The sequence below is a fragment of the Panthera onca genome, chromosome B4 (genome assembly GCF_046562875.1).
Source record: "Panthera onca isolate mPanOnc1 chromosome B4, mPanOnc1 haplotype 2, whole genome shotgun sequence".
Classification (NCBI taxonomy): Eukaryota; Metazoa; Chordata; class Mammalia; order Carnivora; family Felidae; genus Panthera; species Panthera onca.
The window spans coordinates 45,549,838-45,569,096 of record NC_138345.1 but is presented as its reverse complement, the minus strand read 5'-3'; the positions used below and the strand labels follow the sequence as shown (position 1 = coordinate 45,569,096).

General features: G+C 44.7%; 1 protein-coding gene across 4 annotated transcripts in view; it reads right to left on the bottom strand.

Annotated features, from left to right (window-relative positions):
• Positions 1-19,259, bottom strand: part of ETV6 (ETS variant transcription factor 6) — a 252,951-nt gene that overhangs the window by 146,669 nt on the left and 87,023 nt on the right. For 2 of the 4 annotated variants that reach the window (XM_060658362.3, XM_060658360.3), the window contains exon 2: positions 7,973-8,102. The exons of 1 other annotated variant lie outside the window; for it this stretch is intronic. In XM_060658362.3, coding sequence (XP_060514345.1) covers positions 7,973-8,102 — 130 coding nt within the window. The remainder of the gene's footprint in view (positions 1-7,972; positions 8,103-19,259) is intronic. One more of the 4 variants, XM_060658361.3, reaches the window with a different exon arrangement.

Sequence of the window (19,259 nt, the reverse complement as noted above, 5' to 3'; positions counted from 1 at the left end):
GCCCGTAATTTTTCTTAAGACAGTACTATTCCATACCCTTCAAGACTCACCTAGGTCCCTTTTGGTTTTCCTCTTGATTGTTGCAAACCTTCCCCATCCTCAGTGAACCGCTTTAGCTAATGCCCCCATCCCCAGAGTAGAGAATTCAGCCCCAGCGAATTGGTGAAATCAAGTATTCCCCGCACAGCCCTGCACCAGTTAGACTTTTCCTTTCAAGCATCTAATCGGCATCCGCCACACATCCACAGCTCTTTCTCCAGTACCTATATCTGCAATCTGCATTTCTATTACTGAAATCTTGGAGCTCCATTTGAGGCTATTTCTATCCATGATCTAGAGGAAACAGAAATAGAGTCTAATTTCAAAGGAATGGAGTTTAATCCACCTACCCAAGACGGAAGCAGTAACGATCAGGGCAGGGTAACTAATTATTCTTGGGAATTTACAGTCAGCATGTGGCCAGAGACAGGGACAGTTTATATCTCTAAAATCCTACTCTACCTGCCTTCAGAAGGGACAAGAAGAAAGAACCCCCAGAAGACACATGGACGGTTCAGGCAACTGAACCAGAATCCTCCTACGGCAACAGGGAAATCAGTAACATCGAAGGTCCCCTGGTAACTTTCACCTCTGGAAAAACATAAAGATGAGGAGGTCAAAGCCACTCCTGTCAGAAGTTCCAAGCGTCTAAGCCACTGATAAGATTTAACTTAGGCATAAAGCAAAATGGGAGAAAATATCTTTTATTTGAGAATGGAGACTTTATCCTATTTGTATAGATTCAACCCAATCCGTGCTTTGTGATAATGGAGAGGACGTGAGGAGAAACCTAGGGAAGCTATTTCAAGCCAACATTACACTGAATCTTCATCATGCCGGTCAGCAAGGATTATGTAGCAACAGATGAAGTTGGCCATGGACCTTAATGGACAGGGGCCCTAATATGCCAAGAGAGAGACCGCAGAGATACTAATGGTTGGAAAATCCCAGGGGAGACAGTTGAGAGGAGACAGAAGAAATGGGAATATCATTTATTTCCCACTGTTCAAGTCTCTACTCAGAGAACTGACTGGTTCTCATCGGCTCTTAAGTTTAAATGGCTGTCTCACTTTGTCTGTCATACTCTTTCAATATGGGGCCTAGAACAGTGCTGGGCATCTCTGGGTTCACACAAATAGCCCACAGGACCAAGTAGGGACCACCAATTGCCAACGACTGCCAAACATCAACTTCAGAATTCCAAAGACAGAGAAAGCCCTCCCTTCCCCATCCCCCCGGGATCACAGGCATTTTGTCAGAGCTTCTGCTGGAGGAACTGCCTTAAATGTACAAGGAGCGCACGGCATGAAATGCAAAGTGAAAGAAAAGGTCAATAGACCTCTGGTTATATATTTTTTTTTTTTTTTAAAAAGACATCTATAAATAGCTGCATTTATTGAAGCTGCTTCCTTATCAGGAAGCATGGAGCTAGGAATTAACGTCTGCCTGCATCGGAAATTCTTTCAGACAGCGAGCCCAAAAAGGAAATTTCCCTTCCAAAGCATCCTGGCTGTTCGGTTGTGGGCTGTTTTTTCTCTTCAAGCTGTTTGAAAGAGCTAAGCAGGGCCCTGATACAGCCTCACGTGCTGCTGGAAAAGGAGAAAGCCTTTAAGCATTTGAATGTGAATGGTAAGGCACCCAAAAGAAGGCTTGGAGGGTGGGGGGCGGAGGACAAGATACAAAATGCTGGTGGCTGGCCATCTTTGTTGGGAGTCATTATCGCTTTGTCAGATTCTGACTGAGAATTAAATCTTCCCCGTGTCCTTGCCTCAACTCTGCTGGTGATGTCACAACACGTCACAGGCAGCTGCGTGAGGAGAGGCCATTTTTGGAATACTGATAACGGCAAAGGACACGGGAGGACTTGCTGGGTTTTAGAAGAAGGGTAGGACAGGCCGCGGAAGGAGACCTACAGATTTGGGCAAGGCCAGTGAAGAAAAAACATTCCAGACAGACGTGCAGATAGGGTTTGGGTAGGAAAGTGCCCGAGAGTGGAACTGAGCTCCTGGAAATCCTAGAGACGTTAGAAAAGAAAGCTGGTTTCCAGTGTGACTGATGGAAAATCGGTCCCGATGCTATACAGACAGAACTCTAGGCCCTCTCTTTAGTGAAACAAACAAGGACATACATGCTTCTCTTTGCCCTTAAAAATGAGGAAGCCACCTCCTAAACAGGCTATTTACCAGCTTTGGGAACTGAAACAGAGTTCTTGTGAGTTACTGGCCACTGTTTGCCGGGCACCATGGTAGGTGCTCCCCGTGAGTTAGCTCTGATCCTTACAGGAAACTCTCATGAGTAGGTATCTTAGAAATTTGAGTTATAGGCTAAATCATCTCTAACAGAGAGAGGGAGCCCTGGAATCCAAGCCCACTCAGTTCTTTCTTGACTTGAACCCACGTCCTTTCTATTACCATGCCCTTTCCTTTGGAAACACCAAAAACGCAGTGAGACCTGTTCCCAGGAGGCCATTCCTGGTGAAATGCCAGGGAATGTGGGAATGTGGTTGGGCCCCACTCCTGGAGCTGGCCCTCTGAGGCCTTCACGGGCAGCTCTGTTGCAGACAGAAACTGAACATCAACCTGCGCTCACAAGAGAGGGAGGAGGGAGGAACAGTAGAGATGGGTGGGCAAGACAGGAGTGAATTATTCACAATAACAGCCTCTGGTTCCTGGTGGAAGCCAACGTGTTGAGGTTCAGTGCAAATTAATGGTCAAGTGCATTACCAGAGCCCAAGTGCTCCCAGTCCCCCGCGCCCACGGCCACCCAGACTCCAACAGTCAGAGGTGCCTGTATTTTCATGTCCACAAGACTCTGTCATTCTGTGTTCTCCTAAGAAGCCTAACTGATGACTTCCAAGGTAGACATCACATTCGGCTCCTCACAGGCTTGTGTGAATCTGGACAATTCGGTGGACCTCCTGAACCACAGTCATCCCGTCAATAAAACAGAATCCGTAACACCTACCTCAAAGGCTGGTACATGATTAAATGAGATAACATATACGAGCACATGCTGTGGCTCATAACAATATAAAATACTAGCCACGATTCCATTTAATTCTCATTTTTGCGTCTTCTTAGGGAACAAATTAACTTGCAAGCATATAAAATTGTGGGTTGCTCCAGCTAATTAGAAAAGAGAGGCAGTGCATCTCTTTTCACTATCCCGGTTCTAATATAGCCTTGCTCGCCATGTGACTGTCTTCAACTCAGTTACTCTGCTGAGAAGGCAAAATCACCAAGTGGGTGAGCAGCGAGGTAACGTTTCCAAAGGAAGGCATTAAATTAAATTATTAAACACACACAAGTAGGAGTAGTAATGTAAGAATTTTGAAAGATTCACAAGGAAAGGAAGTAGAGCCAAGGGACTATTTCTGGTGTTCCGATTCTAGAAAACTCTGAGCGGCTATCATGGCTATTTATTAACCCACAGCATCATAAACCGTAACCCTATTAAAAATGATGAATGAGTCCTCGGTTCTGACTTTTAAATACCAGCTCGCAGGGATTTTAGAAGGCCCACCTGGCCCTGCAAAATTTTGCGAGGTCTTTGGGCAAAGAGCATCATGTCAACCTGTGATCAGATGGGATTCTATCAACTAAATCCAAAATGATCATGTAAAAAGGAATTTAAAGGAAAGAAAAGACATGTAGTGATTTAAATTCTGCTGACAGATCTGAAGCATACTTTCCTGGAATCAGATGGGCAGCCCCCAGCATCACTGTTTGAGGCTGAGAGGTTCACAGGGTGGGCACCACCTCATGAGGCACCTCTGGCTGCCCCCTCAACACCGACACTCCCCCCAGGCACTTAGAGAAAAGCGGTCTTCGGGCAGACAAATGAGACAAAGTCTCGCCCTCACAACAGGAGGCCCCTGGTGAGAATGAGGCCACGGCCTTCACTGCTTAGAGAGTCAAGAGTGAGCTCCTCCAGCTACTCTGGGGGGCCTTCGATCCTTTTTGTGTTTTCAAGGAACCTTAAGAGGCTTAGACTCCCTTTAAGGAGTAGAACTTTGTGTCTTTCACCCAACCTGTTACAATTGTTGTATTTCAGCTCTTCTACCCTCAAGCTTAAAAACTAAGTCAGTATCCTCTGTGGAAGGGGGGTGGGGTGGAGGGGGAAAGAAGCCCTTTCTATCTTCTCAATAAACATCCTTGTGTTTGCTCTCCTAGTAGAACAGGGTGGTTCCAGGAACCTGTGTTGGCAGGTACCAGCCTGCACATGTGGGCAGTGAGGAGGCCAGACCAGGACAGCATGGGGCTGGCCCTTCTCCCCTTCGCTCACCTCCTTTCCTAGGCCCAGAGTACCCCACCTGGCCCTATCAAGCCCTCTTTAATCACCACTTAACACTTTGCTCCATTTACCATTTGTTTTTATCACAGGCCGGTAGAAGGCATTACTTTCTACTTCTCAATCGCTTGCTAATTTGTCACACGCCTTCCGTTTGGGCATATAGCTCTGCCTTTGCAGAACAAAATGGTGAGAAACCCTCAGTATGAGAATCTTAAACATTATCACCCCTACTTTCCCTCCAACCAGGAAAGGCTATATTTTGACTGCAGAATGGAAAGAGAAAAAGAAAGAGTTAAGAGAGAAGGTTTTTCTGCAGATCAATGAGGACAAATGGTGAAAAGAAGCTACTTTGACACATACCAGTCTGGTGAGTATCTCTTTAAAACAAGCAGCTAAAAATGCTTTCAACCTAGCAATACCATAAATGTCCTGCTGCTGTCTTGGCTTCCAGATTCTTCCCCGTACTTTCCATGAGCATTCCATTGGGAATTGTCTGGAATCCCAGATTAAAACAGCAATAACCCAATTCCCTTGCTAGAATATTTATTTTCTTTTAGGTTTGGAAACCCAGCTGGGATGCATCTTCCAGTATACGGCACAGCCTCAACCATCCTAGGGGCTACATGAGAGCTTTCTCAAACAGCTCAATGGGCAGCCGAATCCTGGAACAGGAGAGTGGGGCAGGCGGCTCAGACTCATGTGGAAAGCCCCAGCTGAGGACAAACAACAAAAGCCTGGGAACCTCCATTTGCACAGGATTCATTCCAGATGTCGGAACCAACAGGGCTCATGCAGATTACCCAGAAGGTTTCTAGAGTCAGGCTGCCAGACAGAAGGCATTGCCCTGACCTGAATCCATATTCTATCAACTGATTATATCCTAAAGTCAGCAGTCATATGCTACAATCCTAGATATGATAATCCTAGATGTGATAATCTATGTGGGGATCCATCCATCCCTCCATCCACCCATCCGAGGGAGATAAGCAAACTATTCAACAATTCACTGACCGGTTAGAAGATTCCAGCCATAAACCATTCTGGCCACTACAGCCACACGGGTGAATCCTGGCTAAGTGTCAAGCCCGAATTCATCCATCTCTGCAAAAACTATGTATTGAACACACTTACATAGTGGCACAACAGGTAAGAGCCTGGCTCTGGGGTCAGACAGAACTGAGTTTGAATCCTGACTCTCTCTCTTACTAACTGTGTGACTTTGGCAGGTTAACGTAAGTTCTCTAATCCCTAAATTCCTTATGTCTGACATGGGTAGAAAAAGAAGATCTACCTTACAAGTGCTGCTGGGAGGAATTAAATAAAATAATTTACATAAAGCACTTCACACAGTGCCTGGTCCAGGGTTATCCTATGACAAATATTAGCTATTACAATTGTGTGCTAGGCACAGGGAGTGGCCCAGTAGTGGCCCCTGAGGAAACCGTCTACTCCAGAACAGCGTTGGCATGGAAGAGACAGGTCCAAGTGCGGAGAAAGAGTCCTTCAGTGAGATCATGATATGTTAAAGGTAAGAGGGCCAGGAAACCGTCTCTTGTCCCATCACCATCTTGTATGGCAGAACTGGGTACTATCATGCCTGACTCACATTCCAACAGCTCGTTTTAACAGCAGAACTAGTTAAGAATTAAGATCCTCCGGTTCGGTGTGTGTCTTAGCTGGTTTTGCCATGGTTACTACTTGTGGGGCGAGAGCCCCGTGTGGTAAAAGAGCTTACAAGAGCAAAGGCATCCAGAGGTGAACCAACAGTTGGGGCCTTCTTGGGGCAGATGTCTCGAAGCCAAGGGATGAAAAGCTATGAAAGAAACTTCAGCCCGTTTAGGACGAGGACTCACACATTTTTTTTTTTTTTTCCCTCTGTACCAGATGTGAAGCTCTCAAAGGGCAAGGAGTTTGGTCTGCTTCGTTGATTTCTGTATCCCTGGCATCCAGGAGAGTGTTTGGTGCAGCACAGTGTTGAATAAATAAACAAATGAGATTAGATGGTAAGAGTGTTCTGCAAGGCATGACCATGTTCGATGTGGAAGCGAATGTTCCCGAAGCGAATATACTACTGGCCACCAGACAGCTTCCGGAGGAAAAGATGTTATTCCCTGACTGTGGTTCCTTTTCCAGTCCTGTCTACTCTACTGGTGCCACAACATTCCAGTTTACCAGGGACAATGGTGCCTGCAGTCGTGACCCGGGCACTACAGTCCGCATCTCATCTTGTGGAGAAGACGGTAGAGTGCAACTGTGCCCTTTACCTCCTTGCCCAAGCGAAGCTGGAATGTCCTGCCTGTGACTCGTAGCGACTTTGTAAATACCGTCGGACACGGCAAGCCAGAGGAGGGGACGGATTCTCACGGCCCTCAAGTCCTCGCCAGAAGCCCGGCAAGCGTCCTCACCGGAGGAGAAGGAATAAGCCAGCAATATTCCCCCAGGATTTCCCAGCAACACAGTCACCTGATTCCCTGAATTATCACAGGGAGAGGGAAGAGAAGCCTGCATCCTCTGTCTCCTTTTGTTCTCCACTTTCAGCAAGCAACCTTCTGGCTTCTGAGGAGAGACGGGATGAGAGGAGGCGAACATCCCGGGGAGCGTTACCATGCCAGAAAGAGATGGCAAGCACAACCGTGCGTGCCACCACGGAAGTCTGAGGCATCAGCTAGGGAAGGGCCAAGGTGACCCCCCGTGCTTCCTACAACCTGGACTTGGGCCCTCAGGGCAATATTCAAGCCAGGAAACCTGGCATTTTCTTGGACACTGTGATCAGGGTGGGAATCAGGTGACTCATTCTCCCCAGCTGCCCCATCACACTGTATCATCTAGAGGCTGGGTGACAGCACAGGAAAGGAAGACAAAAAGGAAATGACAGGTGTCGGCTGCTTTGGAGACTGGCCCCAACAGCACAAGTGTGTTGGTGCCGATACTCTGCCAAGCTACAGATAGGGAGCTGGTAGAGGCAAGGGGAAGAGGTGACCTGAGAGAGAGAGAGGTGGAAGGACCACAAAGACTGCGGCCGTGGAGGCAATGCAGGCACAAGAGAAGCAGGAGAGGGGAGCAAAAGAAAGGACAGGAGTGAGAGGCCCTATCTGGGCAGTAAAACGAAGGAAAGAAAAGCATTCAGCATGAAACAAAAAAAAAAAAAAAAAAAGGAAAAAAAATGGCGGGAAGGCCCTCCCTGTAAAGAAAGGAAGAGCACACAGCCTAAAAGCAAAGCAGGGAGGGAGTCTGACTCAGAAACTGCCCAAAATTTAGGGCCTACGAAAATCCTAGAGGAGTTACGGGTGAACTCAGGAAGAGAAGCAAACGTTCCAAAAACGCTCACTTTGCCTCTTAGGAGATGTAGTTGACCTTGCTACATGGTGCACACTTCCAGATTTGGGGGTAACGTGTCAACAAGGGACAGGAGTCTCAAGCTTTTCGAAGCCATCAATGCGGGGGGAGAGGGGTAAAAGACCGCGAAGCAGCTTCTCACGGTGGACATCAGGAGTGCCACCCATCTCAGAGCTTGCCAATCTCCTGCCTGAAGCCCCGTCCCCGCGCAGGCAACCACTCCCCTCTCAGTCAGTCTGTCCTTCTGGCCGTAGGGCGGTCTGTCCTCCCTCCCACCCCCGCGCGCATGCGCGCCAACACTCACGCAGGTGCGCGGGCAGGCGGATCGAGTCGTCCTCCATCCTGAGCGCTCGGGGCACTGGAACATGAAGCGGAGTCGAGGACGCGTAACTCGGCACCGGGCTCTCGGGAGGTGTATATGAAATTCGTTCCTGCTGTTAACAAGAAGGGCAGGAAGAGGGGAGGGGGAAGAAGACAATGAAAGCTTGGAACTGACTTAGGTGTGAAAACAGCGCGCGGGGTGGGGGGCAAAAGGGAGAGGGGGCATCTGAGCACTGGCCAACCAGGCTTCACATCATTCCCGCTCGCCCTCTTTCCAGACACTTCAGTTGTCTTCCAGATCCCCAGCATTTGGGGTTTGTAACAAGGTTGTGGAAAGGCTTAACACAGGGCTTCTCCTTTGGACTCAGGTCAGTGGGTGTCTGTTTCCCCTCCCCTCTGTACTAGAGGTTTGTTCAAGTCAAGAGGGGAGACAAGGCGGAGGAAATGAAACCGTATGTCCAAGAGAATGGCTTTAAAGACTACTGTCAAAAATTACTCGTCCAAGTCACATAATTAATGTCACCCATACATTAAAACCACGTTTCCTCTTCTCTGGCAATATCCCCGGTTCCTAATGCAAATATGATTCTGTACTCAGATCCAATGAGAGGTGAGCTCAAAGTGATGGCTTGTAAACTCCAGATTTAGTTAATAAATCTACAAACAAGATTTTTCTATGGCCTACCTATCCCACTAGAAACCAAAAATATCCAATGTTTTTTTCCTTCATAGCAGGGAACTATCTGCAACATTAACAGTATCTCCTTGTCCCTTCATTTTCCATCTTAGACACATGCTTCTTTCCTTCTGAAGTATTTCAGAGCTCATTCAAGAATTGTCTGCATTTAAGGAAAGTGCTGTTTAATTGAAGGTACTTAATTCAACTGACAACTGCAGACCCACTGTTTAAATTCAAACAGGCAGTGTTTGTTAGATCAATTAAAACAACTGGATGGGATGAGAAGGATTATTACTAGCTTCAAATTAAAACAGCAAATAATGACAAGGAACCAACTATCATGTTCAGCTAGACGAGCAATACAATTTGCATCTCAAATCTATATACCAACTACTTTGACTTAAAGTCCATACATAAATAAACATAACTTCCATTCGTTTCTGTGGTTCAACTGGGCAAAGCAAAGTGGGACATACAAGGTCCAAAAATAAGTTCGGGGGAAAGATCAGGAAGATGCCATTATGAAAACAAGAATCAGGAGCAAAAGAAAAATTGCAGATGAAAATAAAGCAAAGTGGGTGTTTATGTTTTGGAAAGACAGTTCTCTAACATTTTATACTTCATCAAATGTGCAAAAGGGAAGCAGGGGAGTCCCCCTGGCTGTATAACCAAATTAAAGCTTTTCTTCTGCTCAGAGCCTGGAAAGTTTGGTGGTTGTGGTAGGAAGTTTCAATTTTAAATGAATATATACATATTTCTGTAATTTCCGAATGGAATTGCTATACCTTCCCTGAGGCATCCTCTACCAGCAAAAAGGGCACTTGGAGTATTTCCGTTTAAACATACATCCTAAAGTTTCCTGGTGAATTTCTTAATTAAAGGCAGGCGTATACACCCTAGATTTCATTTCTGTATCAATCATGATGTCCTGTGAAAGGTCACCCAGAGGCAAAACCTTCAACTTCACTTTTATTGAACTTTACCAACCATCATGCATATTTTGAGCAACTCTAGCTTAAGGATGAGTTATAACTTTTGGTGTTTAGTTTGGGGTTCAAGGGGTGAAAGAGTCAAAGACATAAACACACCTTTGGGAAACATACAATCTGTTTAGGGGGTTTTCAAAGAGAGATAGGCTTTTTAAACATTTTAAACGCAGTCTGTTTTTCTAGTTTAACACACTTCAACCCTCAAAAAAAAAAAAAAAAAACCAGTCCCAATATATGTCTAGATATCTTATCTGCCGTTAAATTTATTCCCAGAAATAGCTTTGTTTTGTTAGGGTTTTTGCAGAAGTGAAACTGTTGATGAAGAAAACATTGTGCAGCCAAAGAGTTTTCAAATGGCATGGCACGAGTGCGAGAAAAAAAAGGAAGACGGCATTTCATAACACGATGACTATCTCTTAAAGCAAGGAGAAACTCACCAGATCCTGCAACTGGTCCCTGTGAGTGAGAGGCCACGTCATCCCAGCTCCCTCACCCCTCACCAAACCCATCAAAGTCAAAAAGGGGAGAAACCAGGCCTCAGAGCAGATTTTACTTGGTTTCTTGGGAAATCTAGTGCTAGCCTACTGATATGAGTCAAGCTAGGTATCACCTTTCAAGTGTATATATTTTGATTTGCTAAATTATCACCGTTGTACCTTCTCAAGAGGCAGCCCCCGGTGTGTGTGTGCGTGCATCTGAGTGGTTGCCTGTCCTTACTGCTATACTGAAAAGCCACACTTCAGTGTTTGCCCTGGGATTTTATAACACCCCCACGTCCAAACAATTCTAGACGGAGACAGCTTCTAGATTCTCATTCCAGACGACGGTTTCTACTCAGCAATATTGCAACACCCTAAGCTTGGGACGGGAAGCTCTTTTTAAAAGATTGAACGAAGATACCTGCCAGCAGCGGGAGAGGGTATTGACCAAGAGGGGGGTTGCAGCAAAATGCACTTCTAGGGCCTTGAGCATTTTGCTAGCAGCCATTATACACCTACCCTGACCCTGAGTTCAGCAGCCAGTAGGGCCCTGAAGGGACCCAAGAAAGGACATTGCCCAGTATGTGGGCTCCTTTCCTAACAGAATGAAACACACACCTGGAAATCTCACACTGCAGGCTTTATCTCTCTTTTTGTTAATTTCTAGGGCAATTCACATGGTTCATATTTTTTCATCTATTCCTATAACCATACACTTAACCTCTACAAGGCATAACCAGCAGACTATCCGCAATTAGAAATAGGAAACAAACACCACTATCTCAGACGGAGACATCTAGACCGAGAGGCTTAAGGAGACTAACATCCAATTTCTCAAATAAAAGAAACCTCTTTATCCTCACAACTGCTTCTGTGGTCCGACCCCAACAAAGAGAAGGGGAGTACACATGTAGAGCTCAGTCACCTCAAAAGCAAATTGTCAGTCGGGTGAAAACCAGAGGTGTTTTATTTTAACATTACAGAGGGGATAACGATTTTTCCCAAGAGGATTATAACCACTGCTCTAATTAAATTAAAATGCTACAGACAGTGATATTAATGCATTCAAGTGTTGTACGGGATAAAATGAATGCAACATTAATGCATTCATGTTGACGGAGGTCAACGATGTGACTGAAAAGGCCGTGATGTGGTTACATTATTGTTTAGATGCTAAAAAAAAATAAAGAAAACGTGCTGCTCTCAAATGTGCAGACACAACCTATCAAACCAACCTGCAGAAACAAAAGGGAAGCACTGCCATTTCTAAGACCAATTGTAAAACCTAAGGGGGGGCAGGGGGCAGCACAAAGCTCTGAAAAGAGAAAGAAGGCTAAAAATAGTTTTAGGCAAGGGATGAAATGTAAATTTCACCAACCATTATAGAAAGCTTTTCTTTTCTTCTTTTTCTTCTTTTTTTTTTCTTTTAATTTAAATGGAATATGGAGTAAGGTTGCTGGAAGCATTTAACTACCGAAACCAAAATGAGGTCTATTCCCTGTCCTCCTTCCTCCCCAAACCATGAAGGGCCAATGAAGGGTACCCATTGGATTCTGCTCATTTTTAAATCAAGTGCTTAGGGAACGTGTGACTATCACGTAAAATAAGCTTAAACATTTTATGCTCCGTAGAATGGTATTTCTCCTCCCCTCTCCCCTCCCCTAACCACCCCCTACCATGGCTGCATACTACAGAAAAGTCAAAAAAATGAATCTTCTTATTACCAGAAAAGTCTTCCCTTTTCAAAATTATTCAATGTAGAGCTTCTATAAATCACAGGGATCCCCCTGATGCATTTATACATTTGTTTTCACACCATTAGTTCTTTAAAGAGGCTGAAGGTTGACACACTTAGAGCCTGTTGCCAATTAAATATTAACTTTCTGGAAATAAAGATAAAGCGTTTCTGGAATTGAGAAGAATAGAAACAAAGTTTGGTTGTACTTGCAAAGAGATGGTTTACCGGTAATTTTACAGATTCCTCTAAGGCTGAGATGTCCCCGATTTAGGAAGTGTTTCCCCAAATAGGCCCCATCCCCATTATGAATGCCAGATTACCCCAAGGATGGTTTCTGAAGCCCAGGTCAGGTTCTCAGGAGGAAGAGTGTCATGGAAACAGAGTGGTGACCATTTCGCCGGGAAATGTGGTAAAAATTCTACAGCCGCCCTTTTCGTCCTGTTGCACTTTGATGTCCCTTCCCTGCACTCTAACTGGCAACTCAGACAATGGAAAACAACAGGCACCCGAGATACGGTGGGCACCTGGTAATATTCCCTATTTTGAGGGAAGGATCTCTTTTTCACCCTGCAGGTTTTTGGGAAAGCTGCCTGGGAAAGCTGATGCTTGTACTACAGTTTGTCTTCTAGAGACTGAAGGGAAGAAATGTCTCCAGTGGGAAGTTATTTACTGAGATTCACTAAACTGAAGTCTGAACACACAATTATTTAAGTACACTCTTCTGGCTGTGAAATGATTCAAGGCAGTGGCTATAGCTTACATTAAATAAGCTTTCATTAACAGGCGAGATCTATATACATCACCCAAAACCTGAACAAGACAGAAATTGGAGCTGCACAGTTTTTGAGGTTTTTGGTGCCGGGGGTACAAACAGACACGCACAAGAACCCGAACGAACACACTCTCGAATGCCAATTCCTTTCACTTGAAAAACTACACTGAAGGGGCGCCTGGGTGGCTCAGTGGGTTAAGTGTCCAACTTTGGCTCAGGTCATGATCTCGCAGTCTGTGAGTTCAAGCCTCGCATCGGGTTCTATGCTAACAGCTCAGAGCCTGGAGCCTGCTTTGGATTCTGTATCTCCCTCTCTCTCTCTGCCCCTCCCCTGCTCGCACTGTCTCTCTCACTCTCTCAAAAATAAATAAATAAATATTTTTTAAAAAATATTAAAAATAAAATATAAAAATAAAAATTAATATATTTATAATATAAATATATAAATATAAAAATAAAATATTAAATATATATAATAAATAAATATTTAAAATTTTTATATAAATATAAAAAATTATATAAATATAATATTTATAATAGTATAAATATAAAATATAAATATAAAAATAAAATATTAAAAAATATTAAAAATAAATAAATATTTAAAAATTTTTTTAAGGAAAAACTACATTGAATATTTTGTCCACCCCAAAATTCAGCCAGGTCAACTTCAAGAACCCGGGAAAAGATGCAAACGCCAGTCTTCTTTTCTAGATATACACTGCACCAAGAGCCGCAGGCCATGACATTTTTGGCATTTCCCCAGAAAGAAGCAGTATACCTTAGGATCTGAGATATACCTTGGGATCTGAGGTATTCAAGCATCAACTCTGAAATAGAAATCCAGCTCCATCAAACCCCAGCTGTGAAGTTGTGATGCTCTCTTTCCATCCCATCGAGGTTCCAGAAGACATCTGTACCAACAGCCTGAGCAGGCCTTCCTCTTAGCGTCCAGCTCCTCTCCTGAGCACCCTCTGAGTGCCATTAGATTTGTACAGCCCAACTGGTCTTTGGCTTTTAACACACTTGCGGTAGTTTCAGAGGTGGGTGGGTAATGGGACTACTCTGTGCAAATGAGAATAGGTGGAACTATGCGCTTGGCCCCCCTCCTTTCTTGTCACCCAGATGCCCATTCAGCCCTTGGAAAGGGGTGAGGGAGCGTGTGCCCGACGAACCACACACATACTGACGGGGAGATCTTCCTGGGAGCCTGGCTTTACTGGTCTAAGGAGGGCTCTTCCTTTGGACATTTGAGAAGAGGGGTTCGAGACCTGAAATACGCAGATTCCTGTGTATTTCCTCCTGAAACAGCCCCTGGTCCTCACCTTCCCGGCCTAAAATCAGAAGAAAGCATCCATGTCTGTCAATCAGACACAATGTAGTCAAAACATTGTAAGCTTTCCTTTTACCCAGAACTATGTTCTCAGTGGACAGCAAGATAAATAAAAAAGAAGTGTGAGCGATAGGCCCTGTAGTCTAATATTGCTGTAAAAGGTCATTAGGGTATTTTTCTCCCTATGGTTATTATGAAATACTTCATCATCCCTCTAGGGTCCACTAAGACCCAGCGCCTGTACTAGGCATTATGAATTCTGCCACCATAAGTCCTAGAATTTCCAAGATGGTCCCAACATTTAAAATTCAGTATCACTTTACAGAATAAATACTTAACACCCCTCAGAACATATGTGCCAATCTCAGCTGGAAGATATTCACCGCAACCATCAGGAAAGGGAGCTAGCATTCAGGGAACACTTGGAATGTGCTTCCCATGAAAGCTTCAGTTTATTTCAGACTCACAATAACCCTGCAAGGAGGGCACGATCATCTCCATTCCACATGAGGAATCTGACCTGAAGATCGCAGGGGTTAAGCAAGCCGTTCAAGTTCCCAGCTCATGAGGAGAAATAAGATATTACATTTAAGAAGCACTGCCCATCAACGGTGGCTTCAGAATTTATGGGGAATCCCAAAAGATAAGTCCAAGCTTGTATAGAATCATTGCGGCTTTGGAATATTTCATTGCTTTGTGCCCTTGCTCCTCACAGAATTGCATGGGGTTCCTGAAGGTCACTCAACAGAGTCACCTAAGCCAGGGTGCCAACTTTCTCAAGCCTAATGCTTATCTTATTGGGAGCACAGATGGAGGGCATAAACTCATTTAGCTGAGGAAGGGACTAAATACGATGTATGAGAGAAGTTCTCCTGGAATGACCTCTGAGTAGGGGCGGCCATTAGAATTCATCCAAGGACAGGTACTATTACCTGTAGGACACAATCAGCAAGGCCACCAGGGCATACGATCAATTACTTGTGCATATGATGACTTCATGTGGTATAGAAATCTCACCTGAGGTAATTTTTGAGTAAAAATCTGTTACTTTTGGGGCACCTGGGTGGCTCAGTCAGTTAAGCGTCCAACTTCAGCTCAGGTCATGATCTCACAGCTCATGGGTTCAAGCCCCACATCAGGCTCTGTGTTGACAGCTCAGAGCCTTGAGCCTGCTTTGGATTTTTTGCCTCCCCCTCTCTCTGCCCCCGCCCAACTCTCTCTTTCCCTCTCTCTCTCTCAAAAATAAATCAACATTAAAAAATGTTTTAAAAAAATGTTACTTTTATCTCTAACATTTTCTTTAACAACAAGAGAAAAACATTTCCCTTACTCAATGGCTTTCCGTTCATCCAGGAGCAACAAGTCTAAATGTACAGGTGAGACACCCAGGAGCAGTGAGGAGGAAAGGCCCTGTCAACATGTTATTCACGCCTGCAGTGAGAATATCCGTATACCGAGAAGGAGCAGAGTCTGCCTCCAGAAACCACAGCGGCCACAGTCCAATGAGGCTTCTCCAACGGCCTGAAGATAGCAGACTCCATTCTCTCAAATGAGGCATGGGTAAAGGCACTAAGGATATATGGAGCCTGTGGGGAAGAAAAGAGCTACAGGATTCTCCTAGACGTCTTCAAATACGGGAAGGACTAGTGTAAGGAAGAGAGAAAGCCTCTCCTCAGCACCTCGGAGGGCCCAGCCAGCAGCATATACCCACGCGCTAAAAATATGTATGTGGTATACTGTTCTCCCTCAAGCCTGTTGAAGCTGAGGCTCCAAAGTCACTCTAAATGGGGTTCCTAAACTGGGAAGGAACTCAAGTAGAACGTGAAGATGCCTTCTGACTCCAGGATCTTTGATCTTCTGGTAAGTCAGAGCTTGTTAATTACAGTGAGGGCGGAACGGATCCAAACGAAGCCTGAACACTACAATCCCCTCCTCTCTCCATCAGAAATCCCTCACAGGGTTCAAGGCTTCTACCAAATATTATCAGGAAAAGCACTAATGTCTAGAACTAGGAGCAAGCCCTTTAAAGACAAGCACCAGTGGTGGTTGGTGGGGGTCGGGGGGGGGGGGGGGACTCAGATAGATTTATTGTTCTAATTTTAAAACATTTTAATTAAGATCCTCTCCAACCTGAGATGCTATGAATTTTTCTTTTCTTTTTTTTTCCCCCCTGAATTTCTTAAGTATTTCTGACATGACTCGTAAGCAGGATCTCAAGCTGTGATTCCTTTTCATGCCAGGTTGTGGTTTCCAGGGAGGTCTATGTTTGAAGGGTACTCAGCTCACCTGGCTGGAACCCAGGGCTGATGCAGATGAGGTCACAAGCTTTTGACCTGGATGGGGAAATTAACATGGGAGCTCCATGGCCCTGACTATACCCCTAATCCCTGTTTTGATGGAGATGACTGCTTTCGCTCTAAGCAGAGATTAGGTAAACTTGCCAACATACATCATCGCTCCTAGAAACCCCGTGACAGGGCATGTCCTACTGATAGTGGGTCGCTTCAGTGTAAGAAAGGGGGTGTGACTATTTATACACAACCAGCAGGTATAAATAAAATCTCTGGAAAAAATAAAGTCTTCCTGTTGGATTTACCCAGAAACACCCCTAAGCTTTTTGAACCACCTTTTGAAAGAGGGTCACTAAATCCTTTCTTCCTAACTAATTCTAATAGCAGAAGAACTAGGTGCTTAAATTCACAGCAGCTTATATCCTGGGCACAACAAAGTGGCCAAGTTCAGCTCTTGATTAGATGCTTTCTCCTCCATTAATGCCATTCCCCTTAATGATTTGGCTATTACAATTAGCCGGGATGCGGTGTCCCTGCCTGGGGCTAACGAGTAATGAACTGAGAGAGTTGCTATTTAGTTGTATCAAGGGCGCCATTAGAGAGAGCTTCTCAATTTCTCCCCCCAGAGGAGAGATACCTTCCAGGCATGTTCCACCTGCCATGTGACCGCTCTCCTAGAGTACTCACAGTGCCCCCCCTGGGGTGGGAGCTAAGTCCCCTGGGGTCATCGTGGGACCTTGAGACCTGGGCAGAGAAAGATCGAGGGTCAGGCTTCTGCAGAGCCCAGAGGCAGAAGCGGCAGAATAAATGGTTAATGCTCAGGTTGTTGCTTCAAACCGGTGCATTATCCATTTGTTCCTCCTCCCCTTCCACCTGCCGCTTCCTGCTTCATAAACCCTTCACCCCTCCCCCATGCAGCTTTCTTCTTTCTGTTACAGCATCACTCTGGGCTTTGCTCCTCTTCACCTCTTTTTTGAACGGCTGTATCCTGGAAGTCTTGTAAAAGGAAGGCAGAGAGAGAAAGAGAAGCTATGGCTTGAACCCACAGCCCCAGCTGTTCGCTGGGGGTGGTTACAGAGGAGGCAATTCAGACCTCCTTTAAAACTAAAAAGGCTTTTTTTTTTTTCTTTTTCTTTTTCTTTTTTTTTTACCAGAAGAAATAGTAGGATCTAAAGATTTGATCCCAGAGGCAAGATTTACATTCTCCTTCAAATGAGACTAATCCAAAGAGAGATGCTAAATAAAACTGAATAAAGTCTCTAAAAGGGCAGCCCCAAGGAAGCGCTTTGCAGGAAGCCCTGCAAGTTCCTAACTGGATCCAGTCCATTTTCGGTGAACCAGGAGACACCCCCACCCCACTGGGGCTCACTCTGCAAGGCGGAGGGCTGGGTTACAGCCACGACCATGGCCAAATTGAACAAATTCCCTTGCTCTACCTATATCAGATCACTCCCGGGCTGCCTCAGGCGAAGGAATACATAGCAAGAGAAAAAGCCCTGTAAACTGTATACCTAGGGTCATAAGCACAAATTAGATCTGGAAAAGATTTGTATCTCTGGAAAATGTTTACTGCCAAAATAATTTCAGTAGACCCACATAAGAATGCCACACTTAAAAAGCAGTGTGAAAGAAAGAAGTCAGCCTCTCCACAGCGTTGCTGTCTGAGAAACTGGCATATACCGATACCCAACCTTTACTGTCACATAACATTATTTTAAAGATAAATGAGATGAAGCTTGTAAATTATTATGAGTTTCTTCAAACAAAGGCTGCCTATAAACGCAAGCCTTTATTATGACATGGAATTTGAAAAGACCCAAATAAAGCACTACTTCCAGTGTGTGCTTTAAGAATTAAACCTGCCTTGGGGCTCCTGGGTGGCTCAGTCGGTTAAGCGTCCAGCTTCGGCTCAGGTCATGATCTCACGGTTCATGGGTTCGAGCCCCGTGTGGGGCTCTGTGCTGACAGCTCGGAGCCTGGAGCCTGCTTCGGATTCTGTGTCTCCCCCTCTCTCTGCCCCTCCCTGGCTCATGCTCTGTCTCTCCCTGTCTCTCAAAAATAAATAAACATTAAAAAAAAATGTTTAAACATCTTTAAGAATTAAACCTGTCTTTATGTTGTAAAATGAGAAATTAACTTAAACCAAGACAAGATTGACAGGACCTCACTAAAGGACTGACTGACAAATCAGAGCAGAATTTATCTTCTTGCCCCGCCCAGCCTCTACACCTCTAAAAAGTAACATATGAACAACCTTGAACACCGATGACCAAGGTCACACACCTGAATTTCCTCTTTCAGACAAGCTTTTCCAGAAGTAATAACCATCGTGGCAACTATCTTCTACTTATACTACCTATGCTCATCAAAAACCTTAGAAATTCCCTGATTCTTAGACACAAAACTCCCGACAGGAACGCAGAAAAGGCATCTTCTCCTTCTCTGAGGCCACGGGTGGTAGAAAGAAGTTTTGTTTCTGACAACGGATTCCTGTGTGTGTGCACGATGACAACAGTGATTATCAGAATACGACACAGCTTGAAATAAGGAAACTCCTGTGCTACACCCTTGTAGCCCTGTTGTGAAGGCTAAATAGCAATTTATTTTAGTAAGATCCATGCCTTCATTACAATTGTTAGTTCGCCCCAGTATTTGAAAAATAGGCTTGAATTTCCACATACTTCAGGGACTCGGGATCAGTTAACAGTTGAGGAAACACACATTCTAAATCAGGAATTCTGAATCTTGGCTGCACAGGAGAACCATCTGGAGCAGCTCTAAGAAGAAAAAAATTCCCCTATCCAAGTAAATCGGCCAGGTATCGGTAGCTTTAAAGCTCCGCCCATGTGATTCCAATAGTCAGGCTGAGAATCACTATCTTAAATCAAGACAGAAGTCAATACAGTAAATCAAGACACATGTTAACTGATTATCTGTCACAAGAGTTTTTTAGAAACCTTCTTAACCAATTCGCTAATTGTCCTTCCCT